This window comes from Pomacea canaliculata, linkage group LG13 (genome assembly GCF_003073045.1).
Source record: "Pomacea canaliculata isolate SZHN2017 linkage group LG13, ASM307304v1, whole genome shotgun sequence".
NCBI classification, from domain to species: domain Eukaryota; kingdom Metazoa; phylum Mollusca; class Gastropoda; order Architaenioglossa; family Ampullariidae; genus Pomacea; species Pomacea canaliculata.
In genome coordinates, this window is record NC_037602.1 from 17,404,371 (window position 1) to 17,432,261 (window position 27,891).

Genomic DNA, 27,891 nt, shown 5'->3' on the forward strand with positions numbered 1-27,891 from the left:
GTTACACTGACTTGTTTACCAACACTGTTCTTTATGTAGATTGCTCTTGCTTATCTACGTCATATTTATCACGGTAAATACTTTCTGCTCTTAACAGTAGTTGTTGCTACGGAAGAAGAATTGGATCTTTCTGTAGGCAGGTTCAGCTACTACATTGTCAGTGACCAACTTTTGAGAAAAATGTCGTGTCGAAAGAAGGGGAAGGTGGATTAAAAATAGGTTGTTTGTGGGTGTGTAATTGTGTGTATGTGTGTGTGAGAGAGACGACCTGAAGAAAAGACGCAAAATGAGATTGCAACACGCACCGACAAACACGAGTATGGGTATTGAAAGGCTTCAAAGCTAGCTCGGTGTCGAAGAGCAAGTCCCACTGTGCCAAGGAGAGGGACGGGACAGCGTGCACGAATGCACATAACAATAAGAACACGCCCATGCGCGAGGCGACAAAAGGGCATGCTAGAGAAACACAAGCCAGGCGGGATGCATTCAGTGAGTTTTCGTCACGAACTGAGCATCCTTGCTCAGTGCTCTCCTCCCCAATAAGATGAAGTGTTCACTAGGCCAGTGTTCGCCTCACTGTGCTGTGCGTTACAGGGCGTTTGCCATGCATGACGGAAGTGCTACTTCCGCTCAGGTAAAATCACGGCAATAGACTTTCACAAGTTCACCGATTTTTGTGAAAACAGCCGGTCGCCGAGCTGTTCGGCGCTCGAAGACCAGACTCCCACTCCCTCCGCCTGCTTCTTCCACTCACAGACATCTGTAGAGCACACCTCCGCTCTACACTTGGAGGTGGGGGGAGGCTAACACGATGTACTTGGTGGAGACCCTTTGAGCTGGTGGGGATTTTTCTCTGCGGTACGTGCCAGGGTCGGCAGGCGAGTCGTCACAGACAAGATGAAAGACTCTCGAGCTGGCACAGTGTAACCTTACCATTGAGCCGCCAGTGACGCCGAGGTTCTAGCGGAGAGAACACAACCTTCTCTAGGTAAGATCAGGAAATGTGAGGGAATCGGTGCGTTTCCTAGACAACTTGAACATACTGCCATGATGCATATCCTAACCCCTACATATTTTTCTTCAAACGGTTTACATCTTTTTGAAGGAGACATGTTTTCAACAACAACACATCCATCAGCTGGTTCTCTGCCAGCTTCGGAAACTTGGAAAAAAAACAGTAGATCATGGGTGGGTTGCACAAATATTTGTGTTGTCATCCCCTACACCTGGCTCCATCGTACTCTGAAATTTACAAGCAGCTTATAGTACTGAGAGAGCATCGGTGTCACAAAGCAAAGCAAGTTTTATAAAGAAAAAAAGCAGTCATTCGAGTTGTCCTCGCAAAGGGCGCAATGGACTCCAACTGCTGGTCCCATGATTTAGCACAAGTAAAAACGGTGAGCATGTCGTGTTAAGTAAGTTTGATCTTCAGAATTAACGTCCCTGTTGTTTTATTGAGCTCCAGGGAGTAAAATGTATTAAGCAGATCCCTAAACATTACAGGAGTCTCAGTATGACCTATTTGGAAAGGGTCACGACATCGTGGAAGGCCTTTCAAAATCTGATATACATGCTGGTTGAATTTTGAACGGTGTTTTTTCAGTATGCCAAATCCCTAATATCCAAAGTAATTAGAACTCACTACAGGAAGTATGAGGACGGCAAATTTATTATCAAACATTAGCTGCTCAAGTCGGTGACAGCAACTAACGACGTGACATGTGTCATCTTGGCTTCAGCAAATTCAGTCTCGGTAGGTGAACTCTGGACAAACTAAAGCCTTTCTACAGGCAGCTGACAAGCAAGCCCAGAAGTCACGAAAACTTGCCCCAGGCTTAGATTAAGATATGAACTGACCACACAACATGTTTTATGTTCAAACAGTGCAACATCTGTCTTGTCCTCCGAACAAGGAAACCGTCCAAAGGAAAGCCTAAGATGTTGGCGGGCTTGTGCCGAGTCGTGGGAAGGGTGGGAGAAGGTGTACTCTAAGCCACACATTGCCCATCAGCACACTGATAGGAGCCGGAACGAGACGATAGTCATTAGCTGTAGACGCTGAGATAAGGGTGTCATCAGGCGGGACAGGCAAAGGCCGCCGCCACCATCCGTGTTTACCATACGGGGACCACCTACACGAGCCTCAAGCCGTCCAAGACCGTTAACTCCAGGATGCTTTGCCAGCTTCCGCTCACACACCAACGGCTACTGTTAGTACAAAGGCAGCAGTGGCCGACTTCTTTGAGACAGTTGTCTTACACTGCTGTACACCATTTTCTACAAGCTTTATTTTTGTGTGTGCGTTGGGTGGGGGTAATAGAGAGAAGCAGCCTCTATTTATCTGGTCAGAATTACTTCACAATAATCTAAGAAGATAATACACTAGACAAGTAAGTCGACTTATCACAAGGCTTGGCTAGTGCTTAGAGATAATCATGTCACAGTGATGCTAGGGTACCTTCGACAGCCATGTTGCACGTGCAGTCACCGCCATTGGGGATAACTAGAGAAATAACGCTTTGTGATGATGTCAGACGTTGACAAGTGTCTATATCGGCACGTGCTAACTCTATTCACGAGACAAGACTACAGAGATGACAGACTGTACGAAGTCAATAGCTGTCTGCCGGCCAGGCGTAGAATAAAGGAGTCTGGTGCTGCTAGCGTGACAGTGCAAGGGCCATAAGTTCTTCACCTGGCTAACCGGCTCAGCCGATAGTTTAGCAAACTGTTAACTTCTAGCACACGGCCCCAGTACGACAAATGTTTCAGAAACAAACAAAACACTCATACACACAAAACAATGAGAGCGGGCAAAGGGTGGGTACCTGGCGAAAGTAAATTGTATTGTATATTATTTGCAACGTCGATAAGTGAACACAAAATCTGCTTTTTAACTTTGATTTTTTGTATTTGACAAGGGAAATAATCGATGGACAAAGTCGTGGCGGAAAGCGTGCACCAAGAAAGGTGAATGCTTTAGGACGGAAAAAAAGGAGAAAGACAAAAAATAGTTCAGGAAATTTGCGGAAAGAGATTTACACAAAACGGCTAAAAGATAACTGTGAGAAAGCAGCTGCTAAGTGGCTGTGAAGCATGCTGACGTTCTATAACCACTTTGTATCGTTATAATATTTTGTCTATCACATTTCTTCCTTACTTTTATGTAGCTTTTATAAGGGGCGATAGATTAAACGTTGCTCCACGGATCAGAACCGATAAATGTACGATCGCCTCTTAAACAAAAGCACAGGAGACTGAAGCAGGCACAAACATGCTCATATACATCTCGCACACAAGCGCACAATGCATATACAACACTTTGTCCATAATAATAATTTTAAAAAAAAAGCTGAACAGAAAATCCATATATCTCTTACCTGCAGTATATAGCCCCTGGCGTAGTCTTCATAAGACCAGCCAAAACCGTGCAGCACTTGCAGCACCTCTTCATGCTGCAGCACACTGAAGAGACGGTCCAGCAGAATCTTGAGACGCACGGGCGTGGCCTGTGACCCGTACAGCATCAGGCTGGCGATGTCGAACACGATGTTTGGCTGAACGACCTCCACCTGCATCCCCAGGTTAAATGCGTGTTGGTAGCCGAGCTTGTCCAGCGCTGAAACAGTCCAAGCGGAGTGCGTTAGGAACAGGGGAAAAAACTCTTGAGAATTCTTTGATTTAGACTAGTCTGTTGGAATTTTCTAAAGCTTATTTTATGATACTATTTTCATGTCTACTCAAATATTCCCTTTGGGTTCTCGAGATGCGTAAGCCAATGGGAGAGCATGGAACATTTGTTAATTAGCCGTATAGAAATGCTGATTTCTCTTTTTGTTTACGGTGATGTTTGTATGCGTATATTTCGAGAACGAAAGAAGGATTTCAGAAAAGAGTATCTTGCACTAAGCTTTACCCAGTCATTAGAGAAAACAATGCTCATCCAGTAGTTCTTTAAGTCTCGCAATAGTATTTAATGTTTGATGCATGTCATGGTGAGGTAAATTCAGTGTTAAAAATCGTGTGATGACTAGCCTTTATTCACTGCTTTGAATCAACGATTGCTATTAAGCATGTGATGTGTAAAAGGTGGTTGCTGGATGGTATAATGTGGAACAATGCATATTCTGATGACAAGCATTCTGTGTTTGCGATTGTAAATGAATGATTGTTATGCATGGCAGACCTATACAAATCACAGGCTTCCCAAAAGAAAAGAGAAAACGCTGGCTGACAAACAGCATCAAGGAAACAGAATGATGAGCAGTTGTCAATAACATATTATGACATCCTGATAGAGATGTGGGTGAGAAGTGTCACAGAGAGCTGAGGCACCCATCAGGACACGGTGAAATTATTAATGTTAACTCTAAGACCACACTACCTAAGTGTGCAGTGAGGCGAATGTTCCTAATCAAACAGATCGCAGGTGGTAAATAGCACCATGGCCCTCCGGTGCGACGGTTAACAACGAAATAAGCAAAATGATAAAAGTATGAATAATCAGACATAGACCTAACGGTGACGGATTCTACCCAGATAGGGCGCTTATGCTTGTCAATACCCAAAGAGTCCAATGACGGGTGTCCGCAGGGTACGACATAGTCTATGAGCTTAGTGTGAATTAACCACAGAAGAAACCTTGAATGCTGAAGACGGATGTGCTGGCTGGAAGGCAAGCCACCAACCTTTGTTAGGTGACATTTGTATATAATCAGAGACAACTCCATGCAGTTTACAGACATTTGAATAGAAATCGTATAATAATATACTAATAATCGTATACTATGTTAAAGTAAGAGATCTCAGCACTCGGTAGTCGGTACTCCGCAAACTCCAAACAGTTCAGCTAAATTATTGTAAATGGCTGTTTGTGCACGCCTGGGAATTTCACAGAAGCAGATGGTAAAGACCAGACATCGACTATTTTTCGAATCATCGCCACCGTTTAGGCGGGCCTGTATGGTGTGTTTGCATCAGGGACCTGATACTTAGACCACTACAGCAAAATCGATTCTTTGGACACCCAAGACAAGGAGAGTTATCCATTTCCCTTCCACCCACCCCCCCGTCTTTGCTGACTTGCACTTCTTGGTTAATCTCTTATTCTGGCCTCTGTCTCTGTCCATGCCTTGGATATTTGGTCTCCTACCCCGGTCTAATTTGATGCCAGTCTATTCGTGCTTATTTTAATTATTTACAAATGAAAATTAATTAGCCGAAACTGCCGATCGTGCGTCGAACTGGGATACACTCGCGGTCCAATGTGTTAGCAGACTTGGCAGCAGCAGCAACAGCAGCAACAACAGCAGCAGCAGTCGTTGATGTGCTGCTGCTGTTGTTGCTGCTGTCAGCTGTCATACTTCTTCTGAACCAAAATGTCAACCGCATCTGTTTGTCTTTCACAAGACTTCAGACCAAAGCAGAGGGACGTGGGAATAAATGTGTGCCGATAAAGAAAAAAGATCGTATGTACTCGTATGTTCATGATAAACTTATTTGAAGGGATTATAACAATCTGATCAAATGAGAAGTAAAGGTAACCAAAAGAAACCCAAAAGTAGATGCAGAATTGTTTAATTTGTTATTAAAAAAACTCACTGAAATACTTTTTTCTAATAAAACAGGTTATCCCCTGAACATACATCCCTGGAAATCTCTCGACAACAAAGAATTCTGTTCCTCCACAACACCCAAACACATTTCTGGATCGACTAAACAGAGGTGACTGCAGCAAGTACTTCAGTTGATCAAACGTGTGCAGGTTCTAAAAAAGTTTTTTTTTCGGTTAGCCAGTCTCTTTTCGGACCTAGGAGAATTAGTATTCGGCTGACTCCACTAAAGAAAACAGTCACGCGCGCACACACGCACCAGGAGTTCCAGTGTTTTGCACACCAAACCAAGCTTCATACTTTGTCGATCTTTCCCTGACAGGTGCACACTTCCCAAGGATCATCAGAGCTTCATTATCGTCTCGACACCGAGTGTTCCCTCCCAGTACATGCACGAAAACACGCAGCTCAGCTACTTTGCGTGTTCAAAATTCTCCCACCTTGTGAGTGTCAGAATGCTTATCTGCTCCGTGTTCGAACTGGGTCGGTTTCAGGCTTAAACTCGTGCCAAAGCTGGTATAAAGCTAGAAACCGTCCGCATCTTCTTCTGGAAGACATTTTTGCTCAGCTGCTTCTTTGAAGTTAAGCGAGTCTTGCGTTTTGTCCTCGGAAGAGTAAACAGACTACTGGTAGTAAGGGGAGGGGTAAGAAAAGTAATCTCTTATTTCAATTTAGTTGTTGAGTTCTCGCGATAAACGTGTTGTCTTACAGTGACACCAGTTTCAGGAAAGATACATAGTTTAAACGGCGACAAAAAGGAAACGTGTTTGTGTGTGTGTATAAAAGAAGAAGAGAAACACCAACACAGACCAGCACATACGGAACCAGAACTCTTATAAATTATTTCAACAGAAGACATAATCTTTGCTCTTTATGCACCCTCGACCTCACTATCACTATGATTATCTATTCGTATCGCCTGAGAAGACCGCTGACAAAGGCAAAACAACAGAAAGCAGAAGATATTCCTTTTTGTGCACTGAGACTGTGCTCCTTGACAGGTACACAGGTTTACAAGGGCACTGCGACATTTGCACCAAGTGCCAGCAGTGTGACAGGAGAGAAGAAAGAACCTACAGAGGTTGGTTGCTGTCTGAGACGGAGCACACAAATAACTTTCAAGATGTCTATCCAACAGAATCATGCTCCAAGCCAATGCTGAATATTTTTGTAAACCGTGGTGCAAAGACTGTCAGGACATGTTGGCACGAGACTGCAGGTAGGACTTTCCATCCCTACTTGAGTACCACGAACCATGTCCCACCACCGCGTGCCAGCCAGGTGATCCCTCTCTGCCATATGCGTCTCGTCTTAAAGCTGGATATTGCGAGGGGCGGTGCAGCTTCACGAAAGATAAACAAGATAAACACGCAGAAGCCAAGCACTTTCGATCGATTTCGGTGCTAGTTGTCCTGCTGTTGGTACAAGGTGAATTCATCTTCCTTAGTCAACGAGGACAATGCTTAACTAACTCTATAAACTAAAACTAATATGTAGTACTATACCATGTTGTCCATCAAATGATTTCTTTGTCTTCAAACAACATCAAACTTCCGTTTTTACTAATTTAACGGAAGTCAAACATTAATCAAAAAGTATTTAAATCAGAATTTATTGACAGTTTTGGATCATCTAAAATGAAACTAGTGGAGATCATTAAACGTTAGTCACAAAAACACACAAAAAAGCAATTCATTAACTTTTGCGTGAGTTTCAAAGCCGAAAGTTAGGGTTGGTATCAGTATTTAGTCAGCATCAACCGCTGTGTTTGATATATCACATTCAAATTTAGTCATCACCGTGCCATGAAATGAGCTCCGTCTTTTCACTGCTAGAAAGGGCCAGCTGGACTGCTCGCTGGCGGCGGACGTCAGTTTGCCGATAAAACGCGCGATTTACCGGATAAGAGAAGCGAGTTCTCGCGGGAACTACTCTCGGTCCTGTTGCGCAGTGTGGAACACTGGAGTCAACATTAAATCTTAACTACTGAAAGACGGGGCAGGCAGGACCATTAATTCACGGGCGCTAACACAATACGACATAATAAACAAGAAACGGAGGATATCAAAGGCGACTGTATGTCTAAAAATGCGTGAAGTATGAGAGTATGCAGGACCCAGTTAACCTCGGATCTCTCTCTCTTTGCTTTTTTGTCTTTAGGCCAATGAGCATTTCACGAACTGCAATAGAGGTGTTTAAGATGAGGGTGAAAAGAAATGCACCTGGCGCATTACGCGCGGATGTGTGTGTGTGTGTGCGAGAGAGAGGGAGAGATATAGAGAGAGAAAGAAGAGGAAAAGGGATGGAAAGAGAGAGATTAGAAAGTGACAAGCCTTTAGCGATGGCTTTTACTTTTTGTCCTATATCAATCTTCTGCCACCATCTATCAGAAAGACTAGTTCCCTCCCTTTGGCTGTACTGTTCAAGGTGGAGTGCCTTACGCATCACGCGCACTCCCACACATCCACACCCAACACAACATAAAGACAGAGGGAAAAAAGCGAGGGTACAGTGGGGGAAGGGCGGGAGGGAGGGAGGGAGAGATAGACTAAGTACTAGTTTCAGCCAGCAGGTCATCAGATTCCATAATCAACTAAGCTAAGAAGTTGCTGACAAAATTTATTTCCATCAGATTGTACACCTCAAGACACCGAACAGCAGCATTCACTGAAATGTAAGTGCGGGTGGAAAAATGCTTGAAATGGGTTTTTGAAAGTCCTGGATGGTCTACGCATACTTCCAGGCATACAACAGGAAGCTGCGAAAACACTTGTTTTGTAAAGCCACAAATGCAAGCACGCACGCACGCAGTAGCGAAGCGGGATGCGCCTGTTATCACCGACACCCGTGGTGCCATGAGCCATGCCTCGTCGAGGACATGTTTTTGCATTTCCCGGCTAAAGGATAAGAAGGAGAAGAGGCTTTAAAAAAATTCAGAAGAAAGAGGATCCAGGCCAGGGCGTTTCACAGCTGTCTTGGGACTATGGTGCTACTGAACTAAGGAACTGCAGCGGAGGAAAAGAAAAAAATATGAGGTCGCATATTTCCACAACTGCAGAATTGTATATTACACCGCTACACTAATAAATACATCCGAATGGGAGAGTATCAAGAGATGTAAATTTGTGGTTTATGTAGCACGGTTAATTCAGTTTTATTCAAACTGTCATCATTTTCTTTTTTGAAGCCAACAGTTTATTTTTAAATTATAATTTTTTAATTTTAATCTTCAAGAAAATTGCAATACTAATTTTTTTAACGAGCAGTTTTTATTTAAGCAGACCTAAAACAACGACTGTCTCCAACAGCCTGAAACTTTTCCTAAAACCAAGCATATGAGTACTGTACTCGAGAGATCAGGGTTGCAACCCTAGGGACCAGATCCCCAGATCGGCGACATTACAAGGATGTCACAAGCAATGAAGAGTGTGATAAATTGTGATGATAGCACAGAAAACTAGTAATGCCAATATTATCTGCTGAAGTTGAAGTCGTCTTAAACATTTTATACTGCAAATAATTCGCAGAACTAACCAGCATTTGAAAAATAATTCAGTCGAAATTCCGATTATCTTACCAAAAACCTAAAGTTTAAGAAATATTTTCAAAAAAAAAAAAAAAAAAAAAAAAAAAAAAAAATCCATATTGACATCTTGTGTAGCACGGTTCTACGACGTTCGCTTTTTAAAGTGTTATATAAGACTTTAAGTTCAACAGAATAACCATAGAAACTAACATAGTTACATGTAATCGTTTCTGAAACCTGCCCATTCAGAACAGTACCAATAATGCTATTAGAGACACTATGAAACCTGATCTCAACACATCTCTGATCGGTTGCAAACACTTGAGCAAGGCGCTCGGCGTGTCTGTCCCCCGGGGACTAGGAAATTTGTTTGGGGCGATGCTTGATCAGAAGTGGCGACAGGAAAATTCAACAGGATACCAATCGATTGTCGGGACTTTATCCCGCACGACCACGTAGGTTGCACAACAAGGGGGACAGCGCAATTTGCCCAAAGAACACAAGACTCTGGCCAATATCGCGAGTCCTCCCCCTTCCCACTACCTCCACGGACGCCAAGATGATTCAAGTTGCTGTCCATCTGTGATATTGGTCTGGTGCCCAGAGACCAGTGGCCTGACTTCCTTGCTTGCAGCCCAGGCCCTAGGGGAAGAGAGCGAGTGCGGAGGAAAGAGACGCGTTGTCCGTGTCATCAGGCCGACCTCACGTGACATTCATGTTTGCATGCTCTAATTGTATTACAACGGAAGGAACACAGGAATTAAGTTTGCTGGCGGATGTGACATTTCAATTATATACCCTCTGTGTCTCCCAGACAATTCAATTATGACAAGAGTGCTGGCATGTGCAAGTGCATAAATATGCGATCATAGAAATGCCTTGTCAGCTGCTATTACACTCGCGACCGGTTCACCCAAGACTCGTGTCCCTTCCAAACACGCAGCAGCGGTGAGAAAAAGCAGGCCCCTGCTCCGGCCAAGCGCTCGATGCAAGGTCGGGAGAACTGGATGCTTCCCCTCCAGCACCTCACTCGGTCCAGAGTAGTTATGTTGCCCAAGGGTCAGTTAACTATGTGACCACCAACTAGCCATTGACCTAGCTCTGCCCAGGAGGTTCGCGTGCTGGACACCCTCGGGTCTGATTTCGGCTTGCTGTGACACACTCACGGCTATCTGATAAGGAACAGGTCTCGGTTCAGTTTGTCTTACAGCCTCAGGCCTAACAAATTTCGGGGTCTAGGGTCATATTAGTGAGATCACTTGACTGCTAAGCCGTCTTACTGGTCGTGATAGGTTCTTGCTTTATCTCTGCCCTAAGCAAGAGGGTAACTACAAACACTAATTATTTGTCCAGCAAACAAACCACTACTGCAAAAGACGGTACGTCAATTGTGCGCCTAAGAATTAAAATATTTTAAGTATGTGTAAATGTATTTTATGTGTTTTTTCTTTTTAATAAAAAGAAAATGCTTATTTAGTGCAGTCATAATAAAGTGTTTTTATGGTGGAGACATTCACAAAAATGGAAAAGATGACCGCTTAAAGACGACCTTCTACCATGATAGAGGACAGACTGGTTCGATCTGAGGTAGAGAGGGGAGGGCACACGCGGTGCCGGCTAACATAGTGGTCTTGTTTCGCTATTTGTTTCCAATTTTTACCCGACAAGTCCCGTCACCTCCCTACCCCGGGTTGAACCATTCTTTCCTGCATGACAGTGGAAGTTAGGCCTTTAATAGTTATTCGTCACTTAGGGAGAACTCTAGGTATCGATCAATCACCAAAACACACTCAACCGTTCGACAACACTTAAACAAACTCCAGATCAATGAACCAACTGTCCAACGATTGTGAAAATTTGGTCCATCTTACATTTATAAAAATTGTTATAGAAAAGTAAATAACTAGAAGGAAAACATATGCATTTAAACCTGCATTTCTATCGCCTTAATAATAATGATAACCACATATATCCTTCCCAATGGAAGCTCTAAGAAATTTCTCTCTGAAAGTGGACGAAGACTAGCAATGAATGATGTCCGAGAAAGAAATCCACATTGATCAATCTTTTATGTTAACCTGCTCGTTACAATAGACGGTATTTTGTTTTTGTTTACTTACTTACTTTACTTACTGCCCATTATGCCGGTCGGCACGTAGGGCAGCGATTTGTTTTTGTTTACCCTGACGCATTTCATGGCGCCGGTTTTTATATCCATTACTATTAATGTTAGCTATTTTAACCCTCCTGCGTTTATGATGTCTTGCTTTCACACTAATTTGCGCTCACGTTAGCCTGTCGTTTTCTTCACATCCATGCGATGACAAGCAGCGAGAAGCATTGTCGTGTTGAGACTGGTCACGTGATCACTAGGATGCAGTATGGTAGCACTTTGTGCACGCTCGTTCCCATCTGTTTCCTGTTTTCCTCTCAGAAACATTTCAGACACTTATCGTCACGGATTTCAGGATTATCCCAAAATGCGCTAATTGTGCAGGAAAGCAACATCTTTCATTGCATGCACGTGCCGACGGTTTTCTGAATGGGTGCAAGACATTAGCGGAACAGCATTATTCATGGTGCAAGGTAGAAAAATATCCTCTCAATACGACTTGCGTTTTGAATAATATATAACAATATGTATTATATGCATATAATATTCTCTGTGCGTGTTTGTATGCTCGCGTGAGTGCTTGCTTGCCTGCGCAATTTCTGACTAAATGACTACAGACTGCTTTCAAGGTGACCTAGCTCAAACATCTACATCACTCCCCGGCCAACCTTAAATCCCTGTTTTCGAGCTGAAAGGAAAAACATTCCGCAAAAAGATGACACCACAAAGCAGAAAGGCGAAGTCTGCTTGAAATTACAGAGACCTAAAAAAAAAAAACCTTGCTCGTAACTTTTAAGACAGGACGCACGGTAGTCGGAAGAGGTGGAAGGGAAGGGGTGGTTGTGCTTACAGAGCATGATGAACGGTGCCATGCTCGGTCCCTCTGCCAAACAGTTTTGCAGTCGTCTGGGTACACTGGGCCGTAGCCGCCAGCAAGGGGAGATAACTTCTGTCACCAGAAATTGTTATGAGTGCCGTTACAGCAACATCCTCTAATGAGCGCGGTCATTACGCTCGCTCCGCCATGACAGCCTGTAAATACGGAGAGAAAGAGGGGTGTGTTTGGACAACGGTTCACACAATTTGTGTGTCCTGCGGGAAGCGATATTAGGCGCGATCAGCGGGACAAACGCCTACGCTTGCCCACGTCCACATGATTCACAATTATGACGACTTCTGTTGACGCTGCTTGACGTTTGGGCAACGTAAACCTCCCCGGCCGTCTGACGCGCGTGTGACAGGCGAAAACACTGGACTAACAACAAATTCCGCCAGTCCTCCACCCTTCTATCGCAGCCTCTCACTGTCCACACAGAAAGCACAGAGAAAAAGACAAACATGCATCTTGCCGCTCTTCAATATGGAAGAAATAACTGTCGAAGTGGTGTCTTCCTTTACGTTCCGCAGATCTTTTGATGACCTGGGCAAGTGGTCGAAGCTAGTTGTCCCATCCCCACCTCCTCTTTTTTTTTATTTTCATACGAAGCCAACCCAACGAGGAAAAATTGCTGCCTTTCAGGCCAAAGCAATGAGATGCAAAGGAAACACCATCAAGTGTTCCTTTCATTACGTGACGGCTAGTTGACAACAAAGCTGACGAGGTTGGCCAAATGTTGACAGTGCATACACGGCTCTGACTCCAGTGTCATAAGTTATTAAAGTCTATGAAAAGAACGAATGAAGAAAGTCCGAGAGCGAAGTCAAAGACGCTGATTTCGGATGTAAAAAAAAAAAATTCAGATTTTTGCCTCTTTCGTAGATATTGATCTTTACTGCCGTTTCTCACGAGGTGTTCGGCGACAAAGAAAACTTTCTAAATTACTCAGTCTGAACTTTTAGTGAGTTCTTATTCATTTTATTCATTTCAAACTACATAATTATCTTTATTAAGACAAAACAACAGCAGCCATACTTAACACTTCTACTCATTCTTGGACGGAGACCATTATAAAGAAGGTGAAATGCATCATTTGACAAAATGCAGGAGAGAAATTATTATCATCGTTCCATTCTTATTCCTTAAAACTGAGATTTGACATTGGGCAAAAGAAAGAATAGCATGCTTGATACTGGTTACCAGACAAAAATATAGAATGTCACCTTTTCCATCCAAGCTGTAGAAAAGTTTCAGGCACTGTTAGTAAAATTACAAACTGTTTTAGGCATAGCTAGGATGCAACTTATTACTTGGACGGATAAGTGTTCCGCAGAACTGAAAATGTTTTATTTTTTCACACTTCCTTCGTTTCTACCCGGCACCGTCACGCTCATAGAAGCAGTGACAGGTGAACGTCATTCACAGCCTCCTCCAATAAGCAATTTTTTGGGGAGGGTGGAGATAACGGTAGAATAGTAAAACCCTTCAGGAAATCCAGCAAACTGCGAGCACAAAGCTGCTTGGGAAATATACGTCGATCTTTTAAAATGAAAGTAAGTGGACTTTGGAACAAGACTGTTATGTGCACAGCAAATACTTTTGAAATTTGGGACCTCTCTCCACTCCTTCAATTCCGAGATATCAATACCTAAATTTGTCTCAGAACAGACAGAAGGGAAGAGGGTATCCAGAAAACAATAATATCGGGACAGTGTTTTCTACATAAAAGCTACATCTGACACCGATGTATAGCTACGGGAACACAAATTCAATGCTTTGAGTTCAAAACTTTAAGGCAACGACTTACCCTCGCTTCATACATGTGGTAGAAATATAGCAACTACTGTAACATGCATGGCTGGCGAAAAATAAAGGACAACATGTTTACAACAATTTTCTTTATTTCTCTGTTTCTCCTCTTTCTGGAGCATTCTGAACTTAGGCAGAGGAGCAGACTATTATCGCCAATAATGGTGTCTCCTGAGTACTGTAGAGACAAGATAGCCGCAGTGAAGCCGTGTCCATTTATAAATAATAATAACAAACTATAACGCGCAGCATCACGACCAAGACAGATCGCACTCTCTGCGCAAACCAATAATAATAAATGAAAGATAACAACCAATGGACAGTGAGGTACGTGTAGGCACTGAATAACATAAAGATGAGGTACAATAGTAGAACATAAAGCAATGAAGGAATGTAGATACTATAAACAGCGTGAGATGGAGTCCTTACATGATGGTTAGCATGACAGACATTACTGCCAGGGAGTTAAGAATAGTATTTCAGGATAGTACTTTGTGAACAGATATGTTTTCAGAGAGCGTGTATGTAGCCTTGTAGTCCGAGTGGCAAATGTGATGTGGATGAGTTTCACTGCTTAGCAGCACAGAGGGAGGACGTCCGTTGTCCGTATGTGACTGTCTTTGTGGGAGGGATGATAGAATGCACGTCTGATGAGGAGCCAAGGTTTCGGCCAGGGTATGGACAGACACAATTTCAGCAAAGTAGTGTGTGTGTGTGAGCCTTTAAAGAATCCAGAGCATAGAGTTGAGACCTTGTAGTCTATTCTAGTTTTAACTTGTATCCAACGAAGAGATGAAGAAATGGTGTGACATGTTCAGATTTGCGAATTCGGAAAACGAGACGAGCAGCTGAGTTCTGGACTTTCTGAAGCTAATCAATGAGGTACTGTGGACAGTCAGCAAGAAGAGAACTGCAATAGTCTAGTTTAGACGGCAGATGAGAATTTTGGTGATTGAGATGGAAAGAGCATGGCGAAAGGAGCTGATCTTCCGGAGCTCATAGTATGCAGCACGACAGGTGTGAGAAACATGTTCATGAAGAGACATGTCATCAGATCTAAGTCACATGTTTAAGTAGCAAAAGAAATATAAGCATCGACTACCCAAACAGAGACAGGCATTGAAGTGTAAACTCTGGCTCACCTCTTTGAAAAAAATAATGCTTTTGTTTCTTTATTGTCAGTTTTAACTTGTTGTGGGTCATCCATTGTTTAATATCAGAAATACAATCTTGGATGCTCTGAGCAAGCTATCACCTCAGAAAGAGTTGCTGTACAGATGAGGAAAGACAACACAGGGAACGTCTTCAAGAGAAATTTCTCAGGAAAGAGTTGTTCGTCTTGTTTGCAAACAACTTTCATGACGAGACGGGCATACAGTTAAACACAAGCAAAGATCTCAAATCCTTCGAAAAAGTTATACCGTGATAAATCTTGAAAGGACAGGCTTGGTAATAAGCTACAATAGCTTCGACACTTTACCATGAGTACAAAACGAGTGAGCTAACCTCTTAAAATATCTTACTTCCATCATCATCCTATAATCCGGCTCCCCAAAAACAGTTTTCTAACATAACTTCCACCCGTATATTTACCGAGTACATAAGCAATAGAAATATTTGCAGCAGTTATCTATGTTACATGGAAGGTTTGAATGAATAATTATAAATCTAATATCGATTCCGAAAGAATATTTATAAAGCTGGTATTAAGTCGCATATAATGCTTATCAAAAAAGTGCTGGCTCAGATCTTATCATCCTAGTATTCCTTTTCTGATCGCTGGCGTTTTCCGCAAGAAAATATTTTTAAAATCTTTAAACCCTCACAAAGCAGACTCCTAGATGAGCGCATTTTTTATGAGATGCAGAGTTTGGGCCTAGCGGTTGCGAGAAGAGTATACCAGAAACTAATACCCTTGAACGACTGCCCTCTATTTTTATAGCATTCATCATTTTGATAGAATTGCTGTCAGGTTTCCTCGAATCTCGTCTTCTGTAAGTATTCTCAGGCCCTGTGGAGGAGGCGTGGTCATGTGCGTGATAGAGGTGTGCGGGAAAACGGCTTGGAAGGCTCGAAAAGGCCCCGGAGAGCTACGAGAGCGAAGCATACAGACGGCAGGTAGAGGCTAGGCAACTGACCCATGACAAGGATGTGCACGTCTTCAAGTCTGTCAAAATGATGTGCTAAGCTAAGCATGCGTGGAGAATTGTTCACGACCTCTCAGCTTTCAAAGCCTACACTCGACATTTCTTCCCCAAGCTCGTCTTCTGCAGTCGCATTGAATGCTGATGATGGTGGTTTAGCCTAGTCGTATTCTCCAAGAGTTCAAACTTTGCGTTAAAAACCAACCAACTAATCAACCCGGACTTTCATAGTTTCTAGTTCTAAAACTACTAACATTTAGGTATCCGCCAAAAGTTATATGGATGGATACTAGCATAATACCTCATGATATATTATATAATCATAAGGATTCAGCTTCTGCTTAGACAAGGCTATAAAGTAAAAAAAAAATATTTTCAAATTCTGTATTATTTTCTGCTGCTAGCACAAATCGCACTCTTGAATGTTTTGAAAATGACACGTTTACATGCCCGGAAAGAAATAACGACTGAGAAAGAGAGAGAGAAAAAAAAAAAATCCTTTGTACCAGGTGAGTTTTCATGTCGTCGTGTGCCAGCCTAACACGGCACGACACAGTCCTTTAGTGAACATTACAAAACCCGAGACTGAACACTACACAGCCCTACACCGCGAGTGAACTCGAGTCCAGTGTAGTTGACGCCTGGGTTTGCTATGCTCGTGCTAAGTGCTAAAATGGTGGACAACTGGCAAGCACCGAGTTACCCTTGCCTGTTCGTCAGATCCCACAACTTCTACTCAGCTTTCGTGCTTCGTCCAAAACCATTCACTACCCAAACAGCAGAAACATACAGCTTTCACCTTCAGTGGTGCATGCAAGCGATACAGTAAAGAGAAACAGCGATGATAGCATCTGATACAGCTGACACTAATATCGTAGGCGTGTCCTCTAGTGCCTACCGTGGGTTCAGTGGCGATTTCGATTCCACAGATTTAGGTTATAGATAAACATCAAATTATTTGAGGGAAGTGCCTCAATGTAGCAGGCAAAGCAGTTATTGGTGGAACCGATGAGAGTTAACTATATCTTTTCATCATCCACCCAGCTCCAGTTGCTAGTTTCTTTGGTTAACATCTGCTCATTATCGATTGGTATCAAAAATCACCTCTGAGGTACTTGCTGTCTAGTTCAAATAATGGTTTAAGAAATAGAAAATTGAATGCATTTCAACATGATTAAATACACATTCGACGATCAAGGGCAGATGAAAATGTCGATTTAAGTGAGCACTAGAAAAAGACACTGTTCTCGAGTTCTTGTTTTGCAATGAAGAAGCCATACACGTCATTTGATAACAAATACCAGACTAGATTTACTGGCTTGGTGTCGGTCTCAAACGTTTACATTTGACTGCTGCTGGCGGTAACGAAAAACATGACATTTACTGTTCACGTGACGCGAATAAGAGACGCACAAGCTTCTCACAATATCTAACGTCCTCAACAGCTATGCATTGTTCACGCGCGCAAACAGTTCATCATAAAAGAAAACTATCTCGTTCTTTCAAATTTAAGCATTCTGTTCAATGTGGAGAATCCAAGTCACAGTTTGCCAGGTCTGCTTGTTTACTATTAGCCAGGAGACTGTATTTCACAGGACTCGCTAAGCACTGTCATCATCATCATCACTCACACTGCTCTTCGCCCCGTAATACGTCTCTGTCCTTGCAGTGTACACAGGCAGAGAAAGTGCTCAACGGCGCTTTTAATTAAAGGAAGCCACTGGAACCATTTTGTGCTTCTCGTCTTCTGCGTACGCCAACATTTTTGCGGAGATGTTGCTATTGTTATTTATGAGTGAAAAGCTGATATCTGCACGTCCCGAATGTAATCTCTTTGATCACAAGGAACATAAACACACAAACTTCACCTGCTTCGTAATACTAGTAAACATCGTCTTTTCATCTGTCATCTTTCCAATTATCCAACACAACATTATCTAAATTATTCAGCATTATTACATTATCTCAGCTATCTAGCAATGGTAAATGATTCTTCTTATATTACTGACATGAAAAGTCTTTTAAAAGAAAAAAGTGTTCGACCTCACTGCCATTTTAAGCGTTAAACCTTTAGGACAAGCTAGAAAGTTGAAAAGTATATGCATGCGCTGTAAGAGTTCAGTGAAAATTCAACACTTATAATGTGTTTGTAATATGCTTAGTGTACTAGTCTGAGAACGAAACATGTAAACAGCTCAGTAATATTATAAAATACACGAAAGATAAAGTAAACATGCATGAATGCATCTCCTATAACTGTATTAGGAAAACTACGAGGTAAAAAATGTTTTAATCACAACTTTTACAGCCACGAACTCAAAGACAATCGTCACACAAAAAGTCTTAGAAAGAGAAAATAATGTAGAGAATGACAAAGCCAGACTTGTTGTATAACGATGAAACAGACGAAGAAGACAAATATGACGATGAACATTAACAATACTACAAACACCAACTGCCGTTACAGAAGTACAGTGACTTTGTTAGCATACATAAGGGAACTCGCTTGTTATTTCCACACAGACACAATGATCGACAATTTACGCAACAAGTTATCTCCCTTCCAACAAGTACACACAGACAAAGGAATCAGGTGTTTAGGTGCAACTCACCATGGGCAACCCATCCATGATTACAGGTGTCACAGTACCTCAGGCACGTCTTACCCGGAGCGAAACACTCGCACGGGCAGTTGGGATGGGTGCAGCGGATCGCCTGGAACACGAGAGAAGGGTTAATGGTGAAGCGTCTGATGATGTCTTTCAGTGACCAAGGTCTGCAGGTTCCTGGGGCCGAGCGGGGGGTCAGCTTCACGGGAGGGGGAGGGGGTGGACAACAGCACAGTGACAAGTTCATAGTTTTCAATCCACTCACTATCCTTCGAATGTTTTTACGACTTGATTTGTTGAAGACTGCCTGTCACATCTGTGTCAACAGCCATTTCAGTTCATCCTCGGCTTGAACGCTGGCAGCATATCACTTAAAAACAATATTGCGCTTATAAATTTGGAATTGTACATGTAGAGAGATGAAATGTAAATCCAATTTCAGAAATAATATCCGTTCGAGACATTTTCGAAGTTATTTCTGGAAGTATATTCTTCTGATGGCTTTATTAAAAAAAAAATAGTCCTCTCCCTATTACCAATCCTAAATTCCAAGTCCGTCAGGAAAACCAGCCAGGAACATCCAAGACAAAGCAAAACTCGCACAGAACTAATGTCTGGAATGTTTCCTTCCGCAGTCTCTTGGGTCTGTCATAGCTGTGTTTACTCATGCGTGTCAGAAACGCCGCCATGTGAAAATGTAGAACGCACTCTCCGGTAAGCGAGGGCGAGGGGAAAATAACGCGCCAAAAACCTCAGTTTCAAAGATTCGGCATTTAATGTCTTCTGGTCAGCTAGGAAGTCGGGGAGGGCAAAGCTGGGTAGCCACGCCAGCTAACTGCCCAGTCGTCTACGATAAGCCAGTGAAAAAAGAGTGACAGAGTCCGCGTAGCCGCTTTCGGCGTACGCCGACACAAGACTGCGAGTAACGGCTTCGCATTCCTTCGATACACGGAGGTGCCGACTTGTCAGCCATGCCCCTCAGTCCATAATTTCATTTCTCTCATTATGGGGGATTTCAGGATTTGTTCACTCCTTTCTCTTCGCTTTCTTTATTACACACATTGGCGGTCAAGGCACCGCGTGTGCGGCAAGCGCGAGCGGAGGGTGGGTGTCAGAGGAGGGGGAGATGCAGCTTGACAGAAAACCAGCCAGCCAGCCAGCCGCTTCTCTCTCGGAGGCAGCTAACGGCCAGAGCGACGTTGAGTGATCTGTGTAGCGTCTTCCTGCAACGCATCCCCCTCCCTCGCCAATCTGCTATCACACGGTCTTTTCGCTATCGCACTCTCTGTGCAGCAGCTTTCTGCTCCTGCCCACTGCCAAACTAATTGTTCTCGCAAAAGAGTCCCGAAGTACTTTACCCACCGTGGTTGTTTTAAGCTTCGCACTACTGTGGAACAATTCAGTTCTAAACGTGGATTTAAGCTCCATTAACACCCACAACAACTTTTTTTCATTTCACCCTGAATGTTTGCTACTGTCTTATTTTATTTTGTGAACAGATCAAAGGCGACACACAGCTATGCACGTCAATCAATTATTAAAAATTATCTAAACAAAGGAAAAAGGGGTTCAACAAATTGTGCATTACACAGCGTGAAACTTCAGTAAAGGTGGGAAAAAACACTTGAAAGCTTTGCGGCATCTACTACGTAGCTATAGTATAGATATCAACAACGCTAAATAATGATAACACATTTAAAAAAAAGGTCCGCAGCGAAAAAAAAAAATGGCAGAAAAATTACTACTGCATTTAAAAAGATGCTGTCCCAAAACTGAATATCACTAAGTAAACCCATTTTCCATCACAGATGACTGTCTATAGATGCTTTACCAGTTTCCTTTTGCTAAATATTGCGCGCACGCGCACACACACACACAAATACTTGGGGAAAAAAAGATGTCCATTTCTTTCAGATGCAATGCATCCGTGGACGAGATTTGCATTTCATCACTTGTGAATGGGTCACAAGCACAAACGACAGTCTGTGAAAAATGACAGATTTCCGTACAATAAACGGCGGGAAAAAGCACGGCACATTATTTTCTCTCCATTTATCGCCATCGAGTCGCAGGTACTTGGGGACAGTGCAAACACGAGATATTTGCAACATCGTTGTTTGGACAAAGCCCTCGAAGGGAGAGAGGGAGAGAAAGAAGGATGAGTGGGGGAGATGGGGGAGCAATCACATATGATGGCACTAAAAGCGTTATCGAGCACTAAGCGAGGGGCGACTGCGCGAACGTCATTGTCGAAGACACAGATTGTCGATGACAAACCAGTGACTGAATAACTCACACAAGTCCAAGAGTGGCCGTCTTTACTAAGTCTGGTAAAGGGGGAAAACTGTCCGACATAATAGCAGCATGATGTAAGTCGAGATTTACCGTATTTACGAAATTGAAGAAAAACACAATAAAGCTAGCTGGCTGGAAAACTTTCAAGGAATAGATTACATGTTATTAACGAGGACAAAAGCAGTTGGCGCGGCACCTGATGGGGTGACAACATTGATCGGTCGTGCTGAGATTGCAACTCTCCACCGGGATAATGTCAACACGAGCCGTCCACTCGTGGGAACCGTCCGCGCTGGTCGCAGCTGTCCTCCATAGCGACACACTGTCGGACGGGTTTCCAGGACACCTGCAATTTCTCTAGCCCTCGTCGTCGACTTCACAGGCATCGACAATTGTCGAACAGAAAGGCCCAATTGAGCTGAAACGGGTCGTGGTGCTGCAGTCTTCTAGACTAATGAAATGGGGTGCAGGGGTTTGGGGAAGGGAGGTGGTGGGTGGCTTGGCGATTGTGTGATGCAGATGAGGTGTCGGGTATGGCTGTAGCTGATTTCGCTCCCGGCTGTGGTCTGTCGCCAAGCAGGACTATTCTTCCCTCTTTGGAAAAGGTTTGCGAGGTGAGCGCCACCCAGATTAGGTATCAGAAATGAGACAGCAGGCTTTAAGCTCAGCATGAAGATCGAGCAGGTGTGACGGAGCGTTCAACGAGGTGTGACGTAAAGAGATTAGATAACTGACAGTGACATGTGATGTACTACTATTCCTATATTCCTTTTGTTTAGTGAAAAACTGTCAGTGTTAAATACACTTCATTGTTGCGTTTGGGGTAGAGGGCATGGGAATGCAAGTCATTTTCAATGTCATTTTCAATTACTGTCAACGGCGAATCGATGAGTGACAGAGAGGGAGGGAGGGGTAATGTTGTAATGACTAACACATTACAACATGCCTAGTCCTCAAGAAGGTCGATCTTCAGTACCCTGAGCCTGCTTTGTACGATAATGTCAGCATCGTCCCCACTATCCCAAGGCGGCAAGCTTGTGACATTTGCACAACATACCAGCAGATCGCGTAAGTTGGCGATGGGTGGACGGAGAAAGAGTGGGAAGGGGGTGGAATAAGGTTAAGTACAAGTTGTAGGTTGACGGCTGGCGCGCTTCCCAGTGGAATGGCTGGGGGACTCAATCGAGGTAATGAGTCCCAACGATCGAAGGCGATCGATACGTGAAAACTGTCTACCTCACGAGGACACTAAATGCCTCTCTATGACAGATCCAACAGAGTCTCTCCCTGACAAAGCGCGCAGTAGCATCATTCAGGCTGTGATTAAGGTGATTGAATGTCATTAGGCTGGTCTTTGACAGGAGGCCAGTGCTAGCCATGGACCCTGGACACTGGCCGGGAGACAAACGTGCCTGATGAATGCACAACACAGAGAGAGGACGCTTGCAATCATTTTAGCTGGGGCCCAAACTCATTTTCTTCCCTAGCGAAGATATATTGACACTGGGTTCAAATAACTGGTAGGCCAGAGAGGAACAGTGTCAAGAAATTTCATCTAGGGTTGAAGGAAAAAGCGTAAAGTCGAAAGCGCTGGCGAGAGCGAGTGAGGTTGGGGGAGCAGGGGAGCTTCAGCGCTAAAAATAGAAGATGGCTGCTTGCGCACATCCTCGCTGCCACTGGAAGGGCCCCGCTGTCTTGTTGAGTTCCGATGTGTCCTATCACCGAAACTCGCAGAACTGACTCCAAAAGTTTCACAAACTAAATTCACACGCACAATTACGTCCTTATTCTAACTCGAACCATTTCCGCAGTGGTCTAATCTCACTGGAAGACGAGGGAGAATGGTCAAAGTGGAGATTTTTACCTAGGAGGAAAAAATGACACATCGCGATGACCTCTACTATCAAGCAGCACAAGACGACTGGCGTGGCTGCTGTGCCAGGCCTGAAGAAGCGCTGTTGTTGCTCACACTAGACCTAGGCGGCCGGGCCTCGTGTACTCCGGCCATGGATTTAAACTGCGCCAGCAATAAACATGAAATCCTCTCAAACGTAGAACCAAACACTAATTCCTTTCAAACACCAGTTGGTTACTCCTACAGCGGAACGCTGGACGGATCAATAAAAAAAAAGGACGAAACGACAAAGAAGTTGTGTGGCACTTACCTCTAGCGGCTTCATCTCTAGCCTGTCAGGCGCATGCTGTTCCAGTCACCGGCAGGCTCAGGGACTCCTTGAGCTGAAACCCACACCAAACACAGGCCAAATTTAGAAGGCCGCGTCCACAGTGGGTGATTGGTAACTGAACATCTTTTATCGGGCGCCTGGCTTACTTGGGCATTTTGTTGGACTGCACCCTGTCACATACAGGGGGGTACTCTCAACAGATGGTAAGGGCCTAGCCCGTGTTGAGGCCCAGGGGGTGAATGAAGAGAGAGAGAGAGGGATGAGAGGGGGGGGGGACTTGCTGGCATTTTTCTTCGTTCTGTCTTTGTCTCTTCACTCGAAACTTTTGTCTCGGTGCAGCGCATGCTGGCTTGTCGCTGGCACATTGCCTCCCTGTGCACCAATGCTCTAGCGAGCTCCTCAAGCAACAAGCAACGACAGTAAAATACGGTCTGTCTAGGAATGTCAACAGTCATCGATCAGTCGCAGATTAGCCCTCGTGGCGTCGTTGTTTAACGAAGGTGTTTTAAATAGGAACATGTCACCTACGTCCAAAGTTTTCAAACATGAGAAGAGAACATTAAGTTATGTGTATTTACCACAAAGATGCCAAGGTAAAGTTCATTTCAAGCAAACGAAAGTACTTACTTCGGGAAGGGTTTGGGAAGAAGTTGAAAGTTGTCGTAGCCCGGGCAAGTTTTCAGCACTTTCCTTGAAAGCGCAACAGCGGGCTTGGCGAGGAGGGAACAGCGGAGAATTTGACAGAGTGACACAGCATCCCGTATCTAAGATGGACAGCGTGGCACCGCTGACCAATGGTAGAGGCCTGCAAAAGTCATTGCCGTGCTCTTCCCACGCCGAGTCAGCGGAGGGGTCCAAAAGCCAAAGAGACGCCCGGAGGAGCTGTCGAGAGAGGGTGAAGAAGGGGTGGAGCAGGGTGGGGGCTTGGAGGGCGGAGGGTAAGTTATGGGCTACGACGAAAGGAAGATGGTTAGAGAGCCTAGGCAGGATGCGGGACGTGAGATGTTGACTTTGTCCTGTCTCTGCTCCCTTCTGGAATCAGACCGGGGGGAGGTGGAAGGAGGGGGAAAGGAGGGGCCGGTCGAGCGCGCAGAGGAGCGAAAATCAATACCTAAAAGACACAGCAGGCTTCGGGCCGGGCGACAGCAACGCCCGCAACACGTAGATCTACGAGTGTGTTGGGCTTTTGTCTCGTCCTTGTCGTCGTCGTCGTCGCCTTGGGCTGTCACATCACGTCGACACTGGGAAATGAGTGACAAACTCTCCGTGAGTCCTGGCCCTTCGTCGTCCCCTTACTCACAAGGACTGCCTGTGCGCCAGCATCTGGCTGTGTGTTCCGTTCCGGCAGCTAGTAGGGGGGACACATCCGTTCTGTGATGGTCTCGACACTTGAGCTTGTCTGGCTTCTGCACCGAGGTAGCGCGACTCTCCTGGCTTCTGGCACTTTGGTGTGGTGGAAGAGGGTGGAAGGGAGGGAGAGCCGAAGAGTTGGGAGGGAGGGGGAGGAGGCGGCAAGGACACAGAGAACGAAATGAAGGGTAAAGTGATCCTGGCTGTGGGCCGCTGTCCTGGTGCCAGCGAGACGTCCCGCGGTGAAGGGGTGGCGTGAGTGTGTTGTGGTGGTAGAAGCAAGGGGTGGGGGATGATGCAGATGTCGGCACCGGCCCTCTTTGTCGCAGAGGCGGCAGCCAATGACATACCGATACCGCCGCCATGGCAGAGTCTCTCTCACGCGCACTTCCAGCCACTCCCCACCCATATACTTGCCTACCCCTCTCCCTCAACGCTACACTCTTTTCCACCCCCATCCTCACGCTCCGCTTCGCGTCACCCCGTCGCAGGAAGGGACCGTACAGCCTCCCTCTACGGCCTGTCCGCCACTTGAGCAATCAATAGCGGGTTTGCGTCTCCAAGACAGATGGCACCCCCACAGCTCCATATGGGAATGCTAATGCACGTGTCTTTCATTAAAGTTTCCTTTGATGGTCAGGGTGGGACTAATTAACTCAATGACAAGCATCGCTGTGCACAGGACTGGCTGGAGTGCCATCTCTCCCGCTCCGCCCAGCAACTGGTGTCAGGGGGATCTAGCTCCTGCACGGGACGCGACTCACAGCAAGCACACACGCAACTTTGTCAGAGTCGTCGTTGCAGAACACTGGACGAGATAAACTTTACACAAAGACACGACAAGAGACACGGTGGTCGCGTAAGCAAGCTCTCGGGTGGGATAAGGGGACAGGGAAGGGATGGATCAGAAACCTTAATGACAAGGATTTAGATATATCCTTTGTACACAACTAATACAAAGACCAGCTTGACAAGGGCATGCTCAAGACTTATAACTGGTTTATGGCTAGAAATTTGAACTACCGTTAAAAATTTCTATACTAAATCAGAAATGTTTCTGACTTTATTGTTTACCACAGCATTTTCACATTATCGGCTTTAACTTGTAGCACAGCAGTTACTGATATAAAATCTCAAAATGAAAATTAAAGTTTTCTTACCGATAAGACAGGATTAAAATAATTTAAATGTATAATTCTATCTACAATTTGAATGTCACTTTGGTAATTTTGCAATCGCACTTTACATGCTGGAAAAACGAAAAGAATTTTGTTTGCAAGATTAGTCATGTCCTTTGCTCACAATGATTAGTAAAACAATTGAATGATAAATTATGCTAGTCTCTGACCGAATAGGTGCAAGTTCATATTATTCTCTAGAGCCATTCATACAAATGAACAGCGCAACAAAGAACGCGTCTGCAGAGAGTGTGTTCCCCCGGGTAGCGGTCGCTCCCTGTTCAAGGCAGAAGTGTCGTCTGCTACTGGCGACCAAATCGATAACGACCGCATTTGCGTGACAACATGCAGATAAAGCTGCAGCGTATCGTTACACAATCGACCCATGATTGCGTCTCAGTTAGTCCAGAGTTACACACAAATTCTGTTTACCTGTTACGAAAAAGACTTCATCAAGTCCTTTTAGTCACTTCGAGAAGCAGACGACATTTGGGCAGCAAGCTTACAGTGCCGTAAATGAAATTTAAAAACAATCCATTCAAACTATTAATTAAATATTTAAAATCTTATTCTGAAATAAAATACCTATATTTGCTTTATTTCATGAGTTAAAATATTAGGAATGAAATAATAAAGGTTGCGACATTAGGTCACATGATACAAACAAGCCGTAAATCGTTCTCACATGACTGCTTAGCGGGAGAGAACGACACAAACGACGAGCATAAGGTGGTATCCAATGTAAACCTTCTACTTTTGCTCTCACACACATATGTAGCACAAGCTTAAAAACGCTAACACATGTGTTTTTAACATTTCAAACAATGAGCTTTTGCACAGTTATCTGTATTGCAACTATACATTGTAGGTAATATGCGCGAGTCTATCGAGTCCGAACTTGTCTTTTCGGACAAACAGGCGAACAGAATGTTATGTCTCATTTGTAACATTATATCTATGAAGAGATGTATTGCACATTTTCAGCTGTAAATGTCTCATCAGATAAGCGTTTTGAGAAATTCGATCAGTTTTGCATAATGCAGTCAGTATTATGATAAATCTATGATATTGGAGGGAGACACACAATGACAAAGACAATGCTTTATTAATGAGGGTGATAGTATAAGCAAACAAAATGCTTCTTTTTAAAAAAAAGTAACCTTTGCCTACAAGAGGGAAATGACTTATTAATCAGGAGAATAATGCTAAAACAACATGCACAAAATACTATGAAAATGTACGAGATAGTAGTAGTGATATTGATGCATATTTATATACTTATAACATTTGAGAGAAAATGTGTGTGTGTGTGTGAAAGAGAGGGAGGAGAGAGTATGATCACCTTGAAATGAGTTAAAGAACATGGAAAATGTTTTATCAAATATCTATGGTATGATCTCAGGAAATGCAGACTCGTTTTATTCTCCTATCCTAACGCTAAAATTGCACTGTAATATCTAGTCTTCTCATAGTCATATATCAAATGTCACCTATGATGACAATCAGATTGTTAGCATATACTTTTCTTCACATAATAATGAGACGTGTGAACTACTGGTGCTTTTATATTAAAACACACTTAATAAATATAAACTAAAAATGTGGAATGTAGGAATGTAAATCTAGTGCTCTAAGGAATGATATTTATAAGCATGAAAAAATAAATGTGGCACCAGAGAAAAGGAAACTGTGTTTGAGAAGAAGGATGCAGGTCTTGCTGTAGTTTGAAAATATAGGTGTCATATTGTTTGCAGTTTAAAAATAATTATTGTGCATATATAACATGTCAGTAGGTGTGTCAGAATATTATGTTTATTATGCCAGTGTGTTCATTGTGTTTGTAACAAAGCCTAGTCTTATTCCAAGTTTTAGGTATTGGTCTTAACAACTTGCCACCAATACACACATTATACATAATTTTTGTATGAATTTTTTGTTTTAGAATCAACTTATGTATGCAGTGATCCATGATGAAAATGATGTCAGTGGGTATCGATTCCAGTAGTAACAAAGGTATTTTCCTTGCCTGTATGATGATTTTATTCGTCAGCTTCTTGCATTCTGCCTAGTTAGCATTTATTGCCTCGAAACACCAGGCACCAAAAGATAATTATTAGTTGAGTGATCAACCTGTACTTTCTATATTCTGTTTGAATAGAACAGTTTGGGAAAGCTGGTGTATAAAAAGAGTA

The 27,891-nt window shown here is 43.6% G+C and overlaps 2 protein-coding genes across 3 annotated transcripts in view; one reads left to right on the plus strand and one right to left on the minus strand.

Annotated features, from left to right (window-relative positions):
* Window positions 1-25,320, minus strand: part of LOC112554584 (zinc finger protein basonuclin-2-like) — a 35,532-nt gene extending 10,212 nt beyond the window's left edge. Inside the window, exons 1-4 of one of the 2 annotated variants that reach the window (XM_025222427.1) lie at window positions 23,799-25,320; window positions 23,151-23,223; window positions 18,694-18,796; window positions 3,381-3,619 (exon numbers count right to left, since the gene is read on the minus strand). In XM_025222427.1, coding sequence (XP_025078212.1) covers window positions 3,381-3,619; window positions 18,694-18,796; window positions 23,151-23,165 — 357 coding nt within the window. In that variant the 5' untranslated portion in view covers window positions 23,166-23,223; window positions 23,799-25,320. Of the gene's footprint in view, window positions 1-3,380; window positions 3,620-18,693; window positions 18,797-23,150; window positions 23,224-23,317; window positions 23,685-23,798 lie in introns of those variants that run through there. The other variant, XM_025222428.1, reaches the window with a different exon arrangement.
* Window positions 25,321-26,358: 1,038 nt separating this feature from the next.
* The window catches only part of LOC112554495 (centlein-like), a 55,588-nt gene continuing 54,055 nt past the window's right edge, over window positions 26,359-27,891 (plus strand). Inside the window, exons 1-2 of the mRNA XM_025222278.1 lie at window positions 26,359-26,428; window positions 27,642-27,712. Coding sequence (XP_025078063.1) covers window positions 27,667-27,712 — 46 coding nt within the window. The 5' untranslated portion in view covers window positions 26,359-26,428; window positions 27,642-27,666. The remainder of the gene's footprint in view (window positions 26,429-27,641; window positions 27,713-27,891) is intronic.